Raw genomic sequence first — 18,643 nt, forward strand, 5'->3', positions numbered from 1 at the left:
ACATGGTCGATATTGTCGTTGCCCCTGTCTGTCGGTCTAAAGGCTAAAGTTAATATCCAATTGACTTTAAATTTATACACAGTGTTTAAGGTCATGAGACGAAGAAGCCTATTGATTTTCAGGAATTTCCGATAATTACTGCCAGAGTTAAGGCCCTTGAGGCTAAAGTCAAAATCTGATTGACTTTAAACATATACACAGTTTTCAACGATTTTTGATAATTACTTCATGGGTTATTACTTGTAATCAGATTTTCAAATTTTCTCATTACTGACAAAAGAAAAAAATATGCGACAACCCTCGTTGACTCCCCGGATGACTTTGCTGCTGTGGGAGGATGTTTCGTTGCCTGGCAACCTATCTTTAGGACTTGCTCTGATTCGTTTTTTTTTATACGCCCACATTTTCATGTGGACATATTATGCCGTCGCCCCTGTTTGCCTGTCCACAATTTGTTTGTGGACACTCTACAGGTTACAATTTTTATCCAATTTCGACGAAACTTAAAATGTAGGTCTATATCCCAAAGACCTTGATTTCGACGAAACTTAAAATGTAGGTCTATCTCCCAAAGATCTTGGTTTCTTTCGATATTGGCATATATCGAATGATAACTTCATGGATTATGGCTTGTGGACATTCAAGAGGTCACAATTTTCATCTGATTTTGATTAAAACTTGAAATACATGTTTATAACCCAAAGATTTGCCCATATCGGATTTGCCCATATATGGTATATCAAAGTTGTGGACCCTCTAGAGGTCACAATTTTCTTCTGATTTTGATGAAACTTGAAATGTAAGTTTATAACCCACAGATCTTCGGTTCCTTTTGATATTCGAGCATATCGGACAGTAACTTCTTGAATTATGGTCCCTGAATGTACGAAAAATCACGTTTTTAGCTTGTCGTCCCTCTAGAGGTCACAATTATTATCAGATTTACAAAAACGTTTGAATATATCACTGTTACACAGTAATGATGCTTGATTTCGAATTTCGTGAAAATTGGACTAAAACTGCCGGACAAAATGGCCGCCCCTCGTACGCCTATAGTGTAAAAATATGGTATATCAAGGTTGTGGATCCTCTAGAGGTCATAATTTTGATCCGATTTTGATGAAACTTGAAATACAAGTTTATAACCCAAAAATCTTGGTTCTTTTTAAAATTTGCGCATATCTTATCATAACTTCCTGAATTATGGCCCTTGATTGTACGAAAATTTTTTATCTGATTTAAAAAAACATTTGAATATATCACCATTACAAATTAATGATGGCTGAGTTTGAATTTCGTCAAAATCAGACCAAAATGGCCGCCCCTCGTACGCAAGTAGTATAGATATATCGTATATCAAGGTTGTGGACCCTCTAGAGGTCACAATTTTGATGAATCTTGAAATACATATTTGTGACCCCCCATGGCATAATGAAAGCCTCAATCGATCTTTCTGAAACTCCTGGATCGTAAAGCCATATTGTCAGAGCGTTGGATAAAGCAATTTCAACAACGAAATGTAAACCGGAAGTAGTCGAAATAATGTCCGATATTTTGAAAAAAACACAAAAAATATGTGTTCTTTTGCGTAAAAACGTGATTTCTCCGTCCAATATCAACGGATTAAACAAATTAATGTATCTTCAGGTGACACGATGATTGGAGTGTCGTATTGTACCCAATTCATACGGATACTATGACCAGGCAGCAAAATATGGCACTCTAAAATAAGGTATTTTCTGATTTGGACGCCTTTATCTCAAAAACTTAACCTACAATTTTATTTTAACTTTCACCATCAAGAGTCCATTGTGCATGAAGCCATCCAATAAGACTTTGAAATGTCTGACCTAATTACGATTCTAACGATGTATAATATGTATTGAGTTATTGGAATTTAATTTTCGATATTTTGACATTTTTGGCACTTTTGAACATAGGATTTCTCAGGGGCATTTTATCTGATCAGATAATGTAATATATCATTACAGAGCCCTGCGGATATTTAATTGTCCAAACCTGTTATTAAAACTATCCCGACAATAATCTCCATACCTAAAGTATTCCAAAAATCAAAAAAAAAAGGTTAAAAAAATTGGCGCTCTTGCGAAAAACTTGATTTCTACAGGTCACAATTCTTATCCGATTTTGACGAAACTTGAAATATAGGTTTATCTCCAAAAGATCTCGGCTGCTTTCAATATTGGCATGTATCGGATCGAAACTTCATGGATTATGGCCCCTGTTTGTACGAAAAATCACGTTTTTAGCTTGTGGACCCTTTAGAGGTCACAATTTTAATCTGTTTTTGTTGAAACTTGAAATGTAAGTTTATAACTCAAAGATCTCGGTTCCTTTCGATATTCCCGCATATCGGATTGTAACTTCCTGAATTATGGCCCCTGATTGTACGAAAAATCACGTTTTTAGCTTGTGGACCCTATAGAGGTCATAATTTTTATCCGATTTAAAAAAACGTATTATTATATCACCGTTACACCCTAAGGATGGCTGAGTTCGAATTTCGTGAAAATTGGCACAAAACTGACAGTAAAAATGAGCGCCCTTTGTTTTTAAATAGCGAAAAAATATGGTATATCAAGGTTGTGGACCCTATAGAGGTAACAATTTTTATCCGATTTTGTTGAAACTTGAAATGTAAGTTTATAACCCAAAGATCTCGGTTCCTGTCGATATTTGCGCATATCGAATTGTAATTTCCTGAATTATGGCCCTTGATTGTAGGAAAAATCACTTTCTTTTTAGCTTGTTCTCTATCCATCTCGCGAAAATGTGGGCGTATCCTGCCTGGCAGCCGCTGGTTTCATTTTATATATCATGTAGCTGCTTACATATGGTACAATGCATAATAGAATAAAGTCATTCTCATACACTAGCCAGACTCGCTGTTTGAGTCTGCTGATAGAAACTGCTACATCTTTTCCCTTCCAGAATCTGTCTGTTGTCTGACAATCGCCCCCCAATATGATAATTTTGTAACTTTGGGCTTTGGACGTTCTATTATCTAAGTGGTCAAATATGATGTAAATAATTACAGAGATTGGTCAAACTAAACCAAATGACGCAATAGGTAAATTTCCAGTCACATGTTTTTTGACACAATCTATCCTTGAACTTAGACCCTCTTTCCTGTTATTATCACACTATTCATAAACAATTAATTTGCGTTTTAAATAAACTCATACCATAGCTAATATACTGACAATAGAGAATAATTTGTTAAGATAAAAATATTGTTCAAACCATCTTATATCTCTATTCCTTGTCTATGAATTTAAAAACAATGTCGCAACGACGATATTACTACAGATGTTAGCGGACAAAAAGAACTAAATTGTTGTTGGATAGCCCCATTAATGGACTATCATATGACATCTGAATGATACGATTTCGATGGTTAGAAAATAAATTATGGTACACCTAAAATCTAGTATTTTCGTTTCGGAGCCTTTTGAGACACCAATTTCTCGAAAACGACATCTACGATTTTTCTTAAACTTTTTTTACCCAGAGTCCTATCGGTGGTCTATGGCGTGAATCCCAAATAAAAGCATTGAAATAATATAAGTGGTCCAAAAAGAGCCTCGATCTTTGGAAAAAGTAGAAAAATCCTTAAATTACTGAAAATGCTCTTCTATTTTTCTTTGTTTTGAAAACAGCTCAATGGATGTTTCTGAAACTTCTGGTACAAAAAGTTATGTATCCAAACAACTTGTTCAAACTATTCCGACAATGATCCAAAAACCGGAAGTAGTCGAAAAAATATCCGATATTTTGAAAAAAAAAACCAAAAAGTAAAAAAAATGGTGATCTTGGGGAAAAAAGTGATTACTATGCCAGATTTCTCCGAATCAAAACAACCAAAGTATCATTGGATAGCCCGAATAATGGACGATCTTATAACATCCAAATGATACACATTTGCTGGTTAGGCAATCTATTATGGGACGCTGAAAATCTAGTATTTTCCTTTTTGGAGCCTATTCAGACGCATTTAACTCAAAAACTACTCTTATTACATTTCTTAAACTTCTGTTACTTAGGGTCCTAACAGTGGTCTAGGAGGTGAATCCAAATTTGAAAGCCTCAGTATGATATAGAAGGTCCAAAAGTGGCCCCAATCTCTGAAAAAAGTCGAAAAATCATTAAATTATTGGAAATGCTCTTCTATTTTTTTTTAAACTGCTCAAAGGATGTTTCTGAAACTTCTGGTACAGGAAGTTAAGTTCCCATTCCACTTGTTAAATCTATCACGACAATGATCTGTAAACCAGAAGTAGTCGATAAAATATTCGATATTAGATTGATTCCTGGATTTGAATGATTCTCTGTCTATTTTGTAACACGTGTGCAATGCTCATGTGTAAAACATGTTTAATGATTTCATTGTTACCGGAAGGGACATAAGTTCAAGGGTAACTTGGCATCGGAAGTGACACAAGTTCAAAGGTAATGTGGCACTGCGTCGCAGTTCTAGTTCTTATTTTTACACTTGAGCATATCTTAGAAACTACTTGTTGGATTGATTCGATGTCTTCTGGTTAACTGGGAATGTGGGTGTGGCTTAGAGATTAAAAGCTATTTCGGACATTCTGTGACAATGCAGGATTAAAGGGTCATGTTATTTGAGCAAAAATGTGAACAATTTTTGTCTCGATAATTTTCCTTGGCCGCTATTGGATAATTCAGTTTATGGGTTCTATGTTAATTATTTTTTACAAAAAAATGTTTTATTTATGAATATTTTTATGTGATATTTTACCCAGGGTTAAAGAGTCAACTGATTTGACCAAAAATGGCAACATTTTTAGTCACCGCAATTTTCCTTGGACGCCATTGGCTAATTCAGTTTTTCAGTCCTGGATTAATTATTTATTGTTCGATTTGTATAAAACAAAATTTATATGCTCTGTGGTCCAAAATTTCATTTATTTTGTTACCGGTAAAGTTACCTTTCGGCAATGGAAGTGACGTAAATTTAGCAAAAACTATAATTTTGACAGTTCGGTACTACTTTTTGAAAGCAAATATTATTTTTTTCAAATCTGGTATGACTGAAAGGGTGTGCCCTGTAAAGGCGCAGAAAACATTGGGCTCAGTTTTTTTAAATTCGATTTCGTTTTCGGGTCATTTTGATTTAAAGGTGAAAAAAGGTGAAAAAATGAGCTATTCACAACCAATTCAGGCTTTTCATATTCTAAAATATTTCTTTGCAACTTTCATAAACATGTAGTAATAATCCATACGAAGAGAATGTATGTGAAAATTAGATTGTAATATGAGCAGTTGCTGAGAAATGGTCAATTTTGCACGAGTCACTTTTTATGCTATTTTGCCTGTAAAAGAGTCAATTATTATTGGATTTTCATAACAGTGACACCATTTGATGCGTAATGTCAATTGTGACCAATTCAAACCATTTTAACATTTTCAATGTTACGGAAATGACGTAATTTTGGCAAAAACTGTATTTATAGCCTTTAAAACAAATAATTTATTCAAATTCCAATCAACTAATAGAATGAACCCATACGATCATATAGATATCACAAAATGGTTTCTAACTTGTTCAGTTGCGGAGATTTTCAACAGGTCACTTTTCAAGATTTTTGGTCCATAAAAGTGTCAATTATTTTTCGATTTTCATAAAATTTCCAGTGTGTGACACCTAATGCCATTTACGATTTTATACAAGTAATTTAACGTTTTCATTATCACCGTAAGTAACGTGATTTTGGCAAAAACTGTATTTTTAGCCTCTAAAAAAAATACTTGTTTGAAGTAAACGATATTCATTATGCATATAAAATTATGATATTTGATTCCTATGGACAAATAGTATAAATCAATACGATCATATTGATATCACAAAATCGTTTCTAACACCTTCCCTTGCCAAGAAATAACAAATTTTGTCATGATCACTTTTTAAGATTTTTCGCATTTTAATTTCAGTTTATGGGTTCTGGGTTAATTATTTATTGCCTGATTTGTGTAAAATAAAAGCCCATATGCACCGAGGTGCAAATTCTCAACTTTTTTTCGACCGATAAAAGTTTCTGTCTGCACCGGAAGAGGCGTGATTTTGCCCAAAACTTCAATTTTGATGTTTCGAAAGGACTTTTAAAAAGTAAATATTAATGTTTACAAATCTAATAGGTCAATATGAATGCTCCTACTAAAGACGCAAATTATGTATTGCTTAGTTATTTTTTTATTTCGGTTTTGCATTTGCACCATTTTGATTTAAAGGTAAAAATGAGCTATTTACAATGCATTCAGACTTTTCATATTTTAAAATATTTCTTGACAACTTTCATGAACCTGTAGCATTAATCCATACGATGACAATGTATGTCAACATTAGTTTGTAATATAAGCTGTTGCCAAGCAATAGGCAATTTTGCATGAGTCACTTTTCAAGTTATTTTACCTGTAAACAAGTTAATTAAACCGATTTTCTATTTATTTTTTCACCATGTAATCTCTAATGCCATTTTTGATTGGGCGGGACCAATTTTACATTATCACTGTCCCTGGAAATGATGTCATATGGGCAAAAACTGTACTTTTAGCCTTCAAAACAAATATTTTATTTTACTGTGTCGTATTAGTAATTTGTTTATAAATAAGATATCAGCTTCCAATCAACAAATAGATGGAACCCATGAGATCATATAGATATCACAGAATGGTTTCTTACTTCTTCAGTTGCGGAAAAATAGACAATTTTCTACAAGGTTTTTGGTCCATAAAAGTGTCAATTATTATTTGATTTTCATAAAATTTTCACCATGTTATGCCTCATGCCATTTACGATTTATCACTGGAAGTAATGCCATTTGGCAAAAACTGTATTTTTAGCCTCAAAATGAATATTTGTTTTAAGTAAGTGATATTCATTATTCGTATAAAATTATGATATTTGATTTCAATGGACAAATAATATGAATCAATATGATCATATAGATATTAAAAAAGTGATTCTAATGTCTTCTTCTTGTGCTGAGAAATAACCAATTTTGTCAATATCACTTTTTAAGATTATTCGCATTTTAATAAAGAATTAATTCTGTTCAAATTTTAATCAATTGTCTGTCATGCAAAGGACAATCAAAGTGTTTTTTTCTGTAATCCAATTTAAATATTTTGTTGAAAATGGAAGCGATGTCATTGTGTTGAGTCTTCGTTGTATAAATGGAACTGATATTGCTAGATTTATTGGCTAATTCTGCACCCATTTCATTTTAAAACACATGTGCAATGCAAATGTGGAAAACTGTTTAACGTTTTCATTGTTAGGGAAGTGACATCAGTTCAAGAGTAACGTGGCACTGGTAAAACACGTCATTACTGCGTGACTGCGTCGCAGTTCTAGTTAAATTTGTTTTGCAAACAATAACTGATTTATGTTTTATCTTATACTACCGAATTAGACCAGTTCGCCTGTTGATTTTGAAGGTTTTTAGTCAAATTCAAGGTCATCATTATGCAATTGGTATCCAGACTTTAACTAATGGATGTTTAATCTGGTTATGGATTACATGTCACTTAAAAATCAAAATAATAGACTAAATTTTGAAAGTATGTCAGATTTTTAAAAAATGAAACCAGTTTATATCCGATAAATTGGCCCTAGAATTGTGTGTTAATGATCAAGTTCATCTTAAATTTACATATTGTCGTTTACAGGTTGTATATATTCAACAGAAATCACTAGAAACAACTGAAATTGTAGATAACACTTACAGAAATTCTACACAATTAGAGAATGATATTAAAGATATGTTTCATGGTATTAAAGGTAGGTTACTATCTGGTTAACTAATAACAGATTAAACAGCACATGTATATGATTTTTAAGAAAAATGGTCCAATGAAATAGACTTTTGTAGAAGAGAGAGAAATTTGTTGATCATTTACTTGACACTAATCAGGTCATTGGTGCATTTTTATTTCAATAATTTGATCCGTTTGAGGAAACCTCACAAGGTTAAACCAGGTCACATACAAAATCGGGATTGAACCCATGACTTGACACACAGAGGATGTGTTGGACCACTCAACCACCCAAACTCTATGATTGGTAGAAGAACCCACGATAGAGTACAGTTAAATCTGTCACTTCCGACATCATACAGGATCGTTAAAATATTCCAGATTACACAGCATGACAGAATACTCAATACCAAAAGTATTATTGTACCTTCAGTTGTATATCGCTGTTGTATTTGGTGGCAAAAATTTAATATTTACGTTGCTATACATATCCAAGATAATATATATGAGATGGTGCATTATCCGAATAAATAACACTTGTCATCCATGCCTTACGATTGGCCGTTCAATTGACTGACAGGTTGTTTTTTGCCTTTAATAAATTGAGGATTTTCTGCTTTACCGATTGCAAGAGGCTTCAGTTTCTCATAGGTCGCTCTACTACAAAATAAGATATTGAATCGTTCTATTGAAATTTTTCCACCTTTAGCATGCAGAATTTGTAACGGTACCGATATCAACGCCCGCACTTTCGTCACTAACTTTAAAGTCTTTGATGTTGAAACCACTTGTGCATCATTCTGTCGATATCAAGGTAATCAACAAAGACTGGCACGAGTATTAATCTCACAGATAATTGATTGGTGATTGTTTGTCAATCTTTTATAAGTTAACTCCCACTGAGTGAAGGCTGGATAATACAATGTTAATTCAATGCAAATCATGTAATGAGACTGCCGATTGATGTCGTAATATTCAGAATACAGACTACTCAAATTTTTTGGGTTGAAGTAATATGGAAATTAATCGGAACATGAAAATGATGACCGATTTCACAATGCTGTAGTATTCATAACTGGGTGTGACAGAGTCCTCTGCATATAATACTTACTAGAGAATGTTTGAATAAAGGACTTTCGTATCCACATTTGACAATTTATTCTTACTACTTTTAGATGATGCTAAAAAATTGGTAAGCTTAATGCAGAAACTGATTCTTGATAAAGTTGGATTGAATGTGACCGCTGCACTTGAAGAAGCAAAAACCATTTATAGAAACATAGAGGATCAGACAAATTCTATTTCTGACAGCAAAGCATATGATGAAAAATGGTTAGTTCATAAATCCTATTATATTCGTTTTCTGTATCTTTTTATTTTGCATGATTATTCGATCTTAAATACTTTTGATACAATCAGTTATTCAAATTTCTTAATTAAAAAGGATAGACTTTTTATCTATATGAAAAGACATTAATTAACTCATCATGTTTTGAAATATTTTTATTAGGCTAGCAGAGAAATTATTAGAAAGAGTCATAGACAAGAATGAAATGAACTTCAATGGAAATAAAGTTACAAAGAAAATCAATGATGCATTGACAAGTCTTAAAGATCTCCGGGAGAGAGCTAAATATGCTCGTAGAACAGCAAAAAGAGTGATAGATGAAGAATTTGCTAGATTAGCTACTGTTTTGATAAATCTTGAGGTTCGTTGGGCATTTAATTATGAACTTGGCTCATGTTCTCCTGGTTACTGGTCAATCCTCCACTGATCATTGACAGGGGATTAGTGCTTACCCAGGGTTCCATTTTTTTTTCCCTGCCAGATTTTCATTTAAAGGGTAAGACCAATGATTTTGAACAAGATTTCCAAAAATCTTAATTTAATGGACATTATAAAATAATTTGCTCTGTAACACAAGCAAATAGGTTTTTGTAAGCAAGAAATGAATTTTTTTTAAAACCGGAAGTGGTTCAACATGCTTACTGGTCTCTATAGTAAGCATACAGATTTGGCATAAGTTTGCTGTCGTATATTGTTCACGCGTCGTCGTTTGGATGAGAATCCGACCATATTTGGATATTATAAATATGAATTATGTTTTTTTATACGCCCACATTTTCATGTGGACGTATTATGCCCCTGTTTGTCCAGACGTCGAGACGTCTATCTGGACATCCGTTCACAATTTGTTTGTGGACACTCTACAGGTCACAATTTTGATCCAATTTTGACGAAACTTGAAATATACGTCTATCTCCCAAAGATCTTGGTTCCTTTTGATATTGGCATGTATCGGACCATAACTTCATGGATTATGGCACCTGATTGTACGCAAAATCACGTTTTAGCTTTTGGACACTCTAGATGTCACAATTTTGATCAGATTTTGATGAAACTTGAAATGCATGTTTATAACCCAAATATCTTGTTTCTCTCTCTCTTTCTCTCATGCATATCGGATCGTATTTCCCCTGATTGTACGAAAAATTGCGTTTTAGCTTGTGGTCCCTCTAGCTGTCACAATTTTGATCCGATTTAAAAAATCGTTTCAGTATATCACCGTTACACCCAAATGATGGTTGAGTATGAATTTCATGAAAATTGCTCCAAAACTGCCAGACAAAATGGCCGCCCCTTCTGGTATAACAAGGTTGTGGACTGCCTAGAGGTCACAATTTTGATCTGATTTTGATGAAACCTGAAATGCATGTTTATAACCCAAAGATCTTGGTTCCTTTCAATATTCACGCATATCGGATCGTAACTTCCTGAATTATGGCCCTTGATTGTACGAAAAATCGCGTTTTTAGCTTGTGGAACCTATAGAGGTCAAAATTTTTATCTGATTGAAAAAAAAAAACGTGTGAATATATCACAGTTATACATTAATGTTGGTTGAGTTCGAATTTTGTGAAAATCGTACAAAAACTGACGGACATAATGGCCGCCCTTTGTACGCAAATAGTGTAAAAATATGGTGTATTAAAGATACATTATGGGAGATAAGATAAAGAGATGGCAGTTCTTGCTATAATAGTTAAAAACTAGATAGTGTAAAGGTAGTTTGCTGAAAATTTCAGTCAAATTGATCCACTATGAGCCGAGAAAGAAGCGAGTGAAATTTTTGCATAGTCTCGGTCATCATTACTAAAATCATTAATATAAACAGCATAGTCTCGATTATCCACTTTTTCTGATTTAATTATCAACGGCCGTTAGCGGCATATAAGAATCTAATCCAGCCAACATCAAAGGCTAGCCTTGACATCGAGAGTTTATTATGGTCTGGATAAGTTAATTAATGTCTAATTGATAATTTAGATAACATTTCAGGCCTAAAGAAAGACTTGTAATAAGCAGATTTTGCTCTTGCATAATGCATGGTTAAAGTTGTGGACTCTCTAGTGGCTACAGTTTTTATCTGATTTGGATGAAACTTTAAATATAAGTTTTTATCATTACGATCTTGGTTCCTTTTGATAGTCACACATATACGAATGTAACTTCCTGGATTATGGCCCCTGATTGTGCGAAAAATCACATTTTTGTCCCCCGCCTTTCGAACAATCTGACCAAAACACAGATCCTATTTCGTTTCATGTTTTATAGTTCAAAATATCATTTTACTTGTCTTTACTACACTAGGATCTGGAAGAGTTGTTATATAACCCGCATTCTGAATGATGTGAGGGTTTAGCCAATGAAACGGTCTGTTACGCCGAGTTTTTAACGCGAGGTGCACGGAACTGTGGGTAACCCACAAAAACATCAATGTTGATTGGCTTATCATATATCTGAAGTCATATACGTATGACCCCTGACACGGCCCCAAACTAAAACTGGTCAGATCTTTATGTAGTGTAGGCTATCGAAAGTATAAGAAAACGAAACAAAATATAGATCTGTATTTAAAACAGATTGCCTTTCGAGGAAAGCAGGGGACTATTAAAATGGGTTTGTCTGTCTGTCTGTCTGTCCGTCCGCGACCACAATTTGAAAAATCTTGTGGACGCTCTATAGGCTAAAGTTAATATCCGATTGACTTTAAATTTATACACAGTGTTAAAGGTCATGAGACGAAGAAGCCTATTGATTGTCAGTGATTTCCGATGATTACTGCCAGAGTTATGGCCCTTGATCACTTTGAAAAATCTTGTGGACGCTCTAGAGACTAAAGTTAATATTCGATTGTTTAAGGTCATGCGACGAAGAATCCTATTGATTTTCAGCGATTTCCGATAATAACTGTCAGAGTTATGGCCCTTGATTACTTCAAAAAATCTTGTGGACATTTACTTCAAATCGCTGTGATTTCGAACCGGAAGTTAAGACCAACTTGACAACTTCTTTAATAGTTGCACGATTTTTATGAAATTTAGTATGTAAGTAGATCTTCTCGATGCGACTTGAAAGATTTCATTAGAAATGTTCTAAATTATCTCCCCTTGATGAAATTAAGAATCAAATTTTTTAAATAAATTGACGAAATATAGGTCAGATTGCTTTGAATTTTTTTTTTCTGTACTAGCTAAGAAAGTACTGATATGTACACAAAATATGAAGTCTGCCGATTGAACCGGAAGTGCCACCATCTTACAAATGCATTTGACCTACATTGCTGTGACCTATTTTACTATTTTTTTTCTTTGAGTACATTGAAACATTTACTTCAAATCTGCAATTTCGGATTTTCGAATTTCAAAAATTTGTCGCTATGATTTCGAACCGGAAGTTTAAACCAACTTGACAACTTCTTTAATAGTAGCACGATTTTCATGAAATTTAGTTTGTAGGTAGATCTTACCGATGCGACTTGAAAGATGTCATTAGAAATTTTCTAAATTATCTCCTCTTGATGAAATTAAGGATCAAAGTTTTCAAAAAAATCAACGAAATATAGGTCAGATTGCCTTGAATTTTTTTTTCTGTACTAACTTAGACAGTATTGATGGGTACACAAAATATGAAGTCTGCCGATTGAACCGGAAGTGCCACCATCTTAAAACGTGAAAAATCCATAAGGCTTTTGCAATATTTTACTTACAGACATGGGAGTTACATTTTCTAAATCCTTGAAGGAATGCCTAAAAATCTATCGGATTTGAAATTTGATCTAGGTCAATTGATGGAAACCATTTTGAACTGAATATGAGAAAAAGTGAAAAATCGACAATATGAAAATGAAAACAATAGGCCGTAGTTTGGAGAATACTTCTCCTATTTCGAAAATGAATACATTTCTGGATAGCCGGGATCAGGGTCCAATTTATGGTATTTGAAAATGTCACAATTCTGTCTGAATTTTGCCTTTGTCGTTTTTCGTGCCGACAGAGTTGTTTACGAGTGAAAAATCGCATTAACTTCGCGAGTTTTTGACCAATTTTAATTGTTTTTTTTATCTTGTTGAGATTCTTTATATGACCCTTGACATGTAACAGGAAGTGATTGTGAATATGAAAGCTTTCATATCTGCTTAGCAGATCTAGTTATTATTATTATTATTATTATTATTATTTACCCCGGGAGCCTATTTCTCCATGGTTGAAAACAGATATCGATCTGGTGGTTACTTAATAAAGTATTTTTGAAACTTCTGCGCGGACCGGAAGTGGCCGAATTTTGAATCGGCCATGGTTTCGCCAATTCTTTACCTATTTTAAAACAATTCACATTTTTGGAAACCCCGAATCTTTTCCGAGACAATGGGTAATCACCCTTTATTTTTCGAATTTTTTCGAATTTTCTGCCCATTTTGTCAGCTCGAGTTCCATTTTACGGCCGAATCGACGTTTCTGAAACTTCTGGAACATGAAGTTATAGTCCAAATCCAACTGATAAAGCTATTTCGACATGGATCCTTAAACCGGAAGTGGTCGAAAAAATGTCTGATACAGTGGACTCTGTCACATCCTACATCGTACGGGATCGTTACAATATGTCAAATTACGCAGAGCGTCGGAATACCCAGTTTTCTCAAAACGGGAAATATTATTATTATAATGTATCTTCGAATCACCAGAATGTTATTCCCTTTAAAACGATAAACCTTTCTGTACATTCAAAATTTTATTACATTAATTTTTATTTCATTTAACATGCGTAGGCATTTTGAATAGGTCAGGTATGTCGTTAATTTATCTTCTTTACCGTCTTCAGTTGATCGCACTCTTGTCTTTGCTATCACGTGTTCATTGATAATGGGCGAACTCGATTGAACGTTCCGGAATTGAATTCTCTCAATCCAAAAAATAGTGACAATCGGGCTACAACGCATGCGTCGACTGGATATATAAATATCTCATCAAACCATGCAGCCAAAACCTGTTCGTCGAGTTTAATTACGTCACAATTCTACTCACACCACCTCCGTCACTCGATTGCAATTCTGTTAATTCGGAACGTTCCGGACTGGGAATTGAGCATCACCAGTCGAAGTGATCCGTAGGATGACCAAAAATAGGTTATTCAGGTTCAATCAGCATGCGCAACGAATGTTTCCAACAGGTGATTGGAATATTTTTACGACTATGAATTCAGGAGAAAATTCGTGGATATTCTTGAGTATTTGTCACAACTGACGTACAAGGGATTAAAATTATCAAAGTAATCAACACAGACCAGCGCTAGCGAGTTTTAATCTCATAGATAATTGATTGGTGATTGCTTGTTAATATTTTGTGGCTTCACACCCATCCAGTTTTAATCTCACTGATAATTGATTGGTATGTTTGCTTCACACCCACCGAATGAAGGCCGGATTATATGGTGTCGATTCAATGGAAATCGTATGACGGGGCGGCTGATTGATGTCGTAATCCGGAACGTACAGAGGTCGAATGTGACAGAGATTTTTTGGCTGAAGTAATACGGAAATAAATCGGGACATGAAAATGGTGTCGGATGTAACAGAGATCCGGAGTGATCAGAGGTCGGATGTGACAGAGTGCACTGTATTTTGAAGAAAACGCAAAAAATGGGTGCTTTTGGGAAAAACATGATTTCTCCACCCGATATCAACAGATTAAAGAAATTAAGGTATCGTTGGGTAGCTCGGGTATGTGACTATCATATGATACCAATTTCACACGAATCCTATGAGAGGGCAGCAAAATATGAGATGCTGAAAATCAAGTATCTTCTGATTTGGAGCGTTTTTGGACGCCAGTATCTCGAAAACTACTCCAAGGATTTGTCTTTAAACTTTCCCCATCGAGAGTCCCTCCGGTAGTCGTGTGCATGAATCCATCCAATAAGACATTGAAATGTCTGGAATAGGTAAAATAACGTACTGAAAATCGAAAAAAGTTGAAAAATCGTGAAATTTTGGAAAATGCTCTATTGCTTTATTATTTAAACAAATTTTTACAAAAAAGTTACACATTCAGATAGCTGAACTAATTACGATTCTAACCATGTATAATATGTATTAAAATATTTAAATTTAATTTTCGATATATTGACATTTTTGCATTTCCCATTGCCATTTTATCTGATCAGACAATGTAATATATCATTACATAGCCCTGTGACTATTTTATAAGCCAATCCGGTTATTAAAACTATCCCAACAATAATCTCCATACCGGAAGTATTCAAAAAATGAAGAAAAAGGTTAAAAAAAAATAGCGCTCTTCCAAAAATATTGATTTCTCCATCAGATGTTAGTGGACCAAAAGAACTAAAGTGTTGCTGTATAGCCCCATTAATAGGCTATCATATGACATCTGAATGATACGATTTAGATGGCTAGAAAATTAATTATGGTACGCCGAAAATCTAGTATTTTCCATTTTGGAGCATTTTGAGACGCCATTTTCTCGAAAACGACAACTACGATTTTTCTTAAACTATTTTTACTCAGAGTCCTATCGATGGACTATGGCGTGAGTCCAAAAATAAAAGCATTGAAATAATATAAGTGGTCCAAAAAGAGACTCAATCTTGGAAAAAAGTTGAAAAATCCTTAAATTACTGAAAATGCTCTTCGATTTCTCTTTCTTTGGAGAACAGCTGTATGGATTTTTCTGAAACTTCTTGTACAGAAGGTTAGGTAACCAAACAATTTGTTAAAACTATCCCGACAATGATCCAAAAACTGGAAGTAGTCGAAAAAATATCTGATATTTTGAAAAAAACCAACATAAAATGTTAAAAAAAATGGTGATCTTGCGAAAAAAGTGATTACTTCGCCAGATTTCACTGAATCAAAACAACTGAAGTGTCATTGGATAGCCTGAACAATGGACGATCGTATGACATCTAAATGGTAAAAATTTGTTGGTTAGGCAATATATAATGGGACGCTGAAAATCTAGTATTTTCATTTTTGGGGGCTATTCAGATGCTTTCATCCCGAAAATGTCTCTTATTTCCTTTCTTAAACTTCTGTTACTTGGAGTCCTAACTGACTCCTAACGGTGGTCTAGGATGTGAATCCAAATTTGAAAAAATTTGAAAAATCGTTCTATTTGCTTCTAATGGTATAAGGGAGATAACACATTGGCATCAGACTACAAATTATTTGCTAAATATCTTCTGATTTTCCTTTCTTTTAAAAACTGTCCAATGGATCTTTCTGAAACTTCTGGTAGGAAGTTGAAGTTAAGTTCCCATACAATGTGTTAAATCTATCGAGACAATGATCCGTAAACCGGAAGTAGTCGAAAAATATTCGATATTAAAAAAAACCCAGTAAAAATCGGTGGTCTTGGGTGAGACCAGATCAAAACACCTAAAGTATCGTTTGGTAGCTCGATGAATGGGCTATTGTATGACACATTTCCTGTCAGATTCCTGAAAGCCGGTTCAGTGCTGCTTGCAGGTCTAGTTATTATTATTATTATTATTTTTCCATTTGAACATATCTCAGAAACTACTTGTCGGATCGATTCGATGTCTTCGGTTTTGCTGGGAAAGTGGGTTTGACTTAAATTTTAAAGCTATTTCTAACGTTCTGCGACAATGCGAAATGTCCGAAATCACTGAAGTTGTCGTTTTTCGAAATTTTGCCATAATGTTATCAATAATTGTTGGATTGTAATATTTGATACATTTTGACATAGCTGGAGACAAGGCACATAGCTACAGTTCTTTAGATTTTTTATTTTCGACGAATCTTTGGAGATATTAGACACCAAATTTTGAAAATTTTTACGTAGAACTTTTTTATTAATGAATATTTTTATGTGGTATTTTACCAAAGGTTAAAGAGTCATCTGATTTGACCAAAAATGGCAACATTTTTTGTCACCATATTTTTCCTTGGCCCCCATTGGCTAATTCAGTTTTTCAGTCCTGGATTAATTGTTTATTGTTCGATTTGTATAAAACAAAGTTCATATGCTCCATGGTCCAAAATGTCATTTATTTTGTTACCTGTACATTTTCCTTTCAGCAACGGAGGAGACGTAAATTTAGCAAAAACTGCAATTTTGACAGTTCGGTACCACTTTTTGAAAGCAAATATTATTTTTTTTAAAATCTGGTATGACTGAAATGGTGTATCCTGTTAAGGCGCAGAAATCATCGCGCTCAGTTTTTTTAATTTTTATTTTGTTTTCGGATCATTTCGATTTAAAGCTGAAAAAAGGTGAAAAAATGAGCTATTCACAACCCATTCAGGCTTTTCATATTTTAAAATATTTCTTCGCAACTTTCATAAACTAGTAGCAATAATCCATACGAAGAGAATGTATGTGAAAATTAGTTTGTAATATGAGCAGTTGCTGAGAAATGGGCAATTTTGCATGAGTCACTTTTTACGCTAGTTTGCCTGTAAAAGAGTCAATTATTATTCGATTTTCATAAAAGTGACACCATTTAATGCGTAATGTCAACTAGGTCAATCCAATTTAACATTTTCTATGTCACCGGAAATTGTATTTATAGCCTTCAAAACCAGTAATTTATTCAAATGAGTTGTATTTGTTATTTGTTTAAAATTTTGATATTTGATTCCAATCAACTAATAGAATGAACCCATACGATCATATAGATATCACAAAATGGGGAGTAGGGTCGCCTGTCTAACCTCGTGGGTTTTCTCCGGGTCCTCCGGTTTCCTCCCACTGCTAAAGACCCCTACGCGCAAGCGAATTATTGAAATAAAATTAAAAACAATATGTTAGTCCCGAAATGACCTAGTTTGTGTCGAGTGGACGTTAAACCCCATTTCTCTCTCTCTCTCTATCACAAAATGGTTTCTAACTTGTTTAGTTGTGGAGAAATAAACGATTTTCAACAGGTAACTTTTCAAGGTTTTTGGTCCATAAAAGTGTCAATTATTAATTGATTTTCATAAAATTTCCAGTGTGTGATACCTAATGCCATTTACGATTTCATACAAGTAATTTAACACTTTTACTGTCATTTTGGCAAAAACTGTATTTTTAGCCTTCAAAACAGATATTTTATTCAAATGAGTCTGATTTGTAATGTTTTTAAAAATATGATATTTGATTCCAATCAACAAATAGAATGAATCCATACGATCATACAGATACCACAAAATGGTGTCTAACTTGTACGGTTACAGAGAAATAGACGATTTTCCACAAGTCACTTTTCAAGGTTTTTGGTCTATAAAAGTGGCAATTATTATTCGATTTACATAAAATTTTCAACATGTGATGATGTCATTTCTGATATCATAAAACTAATTTAACATTTTCATTATCACCGGAAGTAATGTAATTTTGTCAGGATCACCTACATGTAACAAATGTATGAAATGAATTGATTGCTGGATTTGGTTGATTCTGCGTCCATTTTATTTCATGTGTGCAATGCTTATGTGGAAACCTGTTTAACAGTTTCATTGGTACCGGCAGTGACATA

The 18,643-nt window shown here is 33.9% G+C and overlaps 1 protein-coding gene across 1 annotated transcript in view; it reads left to right on the top strand.

Annotated features, from left to right (window-relative positions):
* The window catches only part of LOC126818819 (laminin subunit alpha-1), a 295,094-nt gene that overhangs the window by 177,084 nt on the left and 99,367 nt on the right, over window positions 1–18,643 (top strand). The window contains exons 34-36 of the mRNA XM_050546415.2: window positions 7,714–7,825; window positions 8,976–9,132; window positions 9,311–9,509. Of these exons, the coding sequence (XP_050402372.1) occupies window positions 7,714–7,825; window positions 8,976–9,132; window positions 9,311–9,509 (468 nt within the window). The remainder of the gene's footprint in view (window positions 1–7,713; window positions 7,826–8,975; window positions 9,133–9,310; window positions 9,510–18,643) is intronic.

Source organism: Patella vulgata, chromosome 4 (assembly GCF_932274485.2).
Source record: "Patella vulgata chromosome 4, xgPatVulg1.2, whole genome shotgun sequence".
NCBI lineage: Eukaryota > Metazoa > Mollusca > Gastropoda > Patellidae > Patella > Patella vulgata.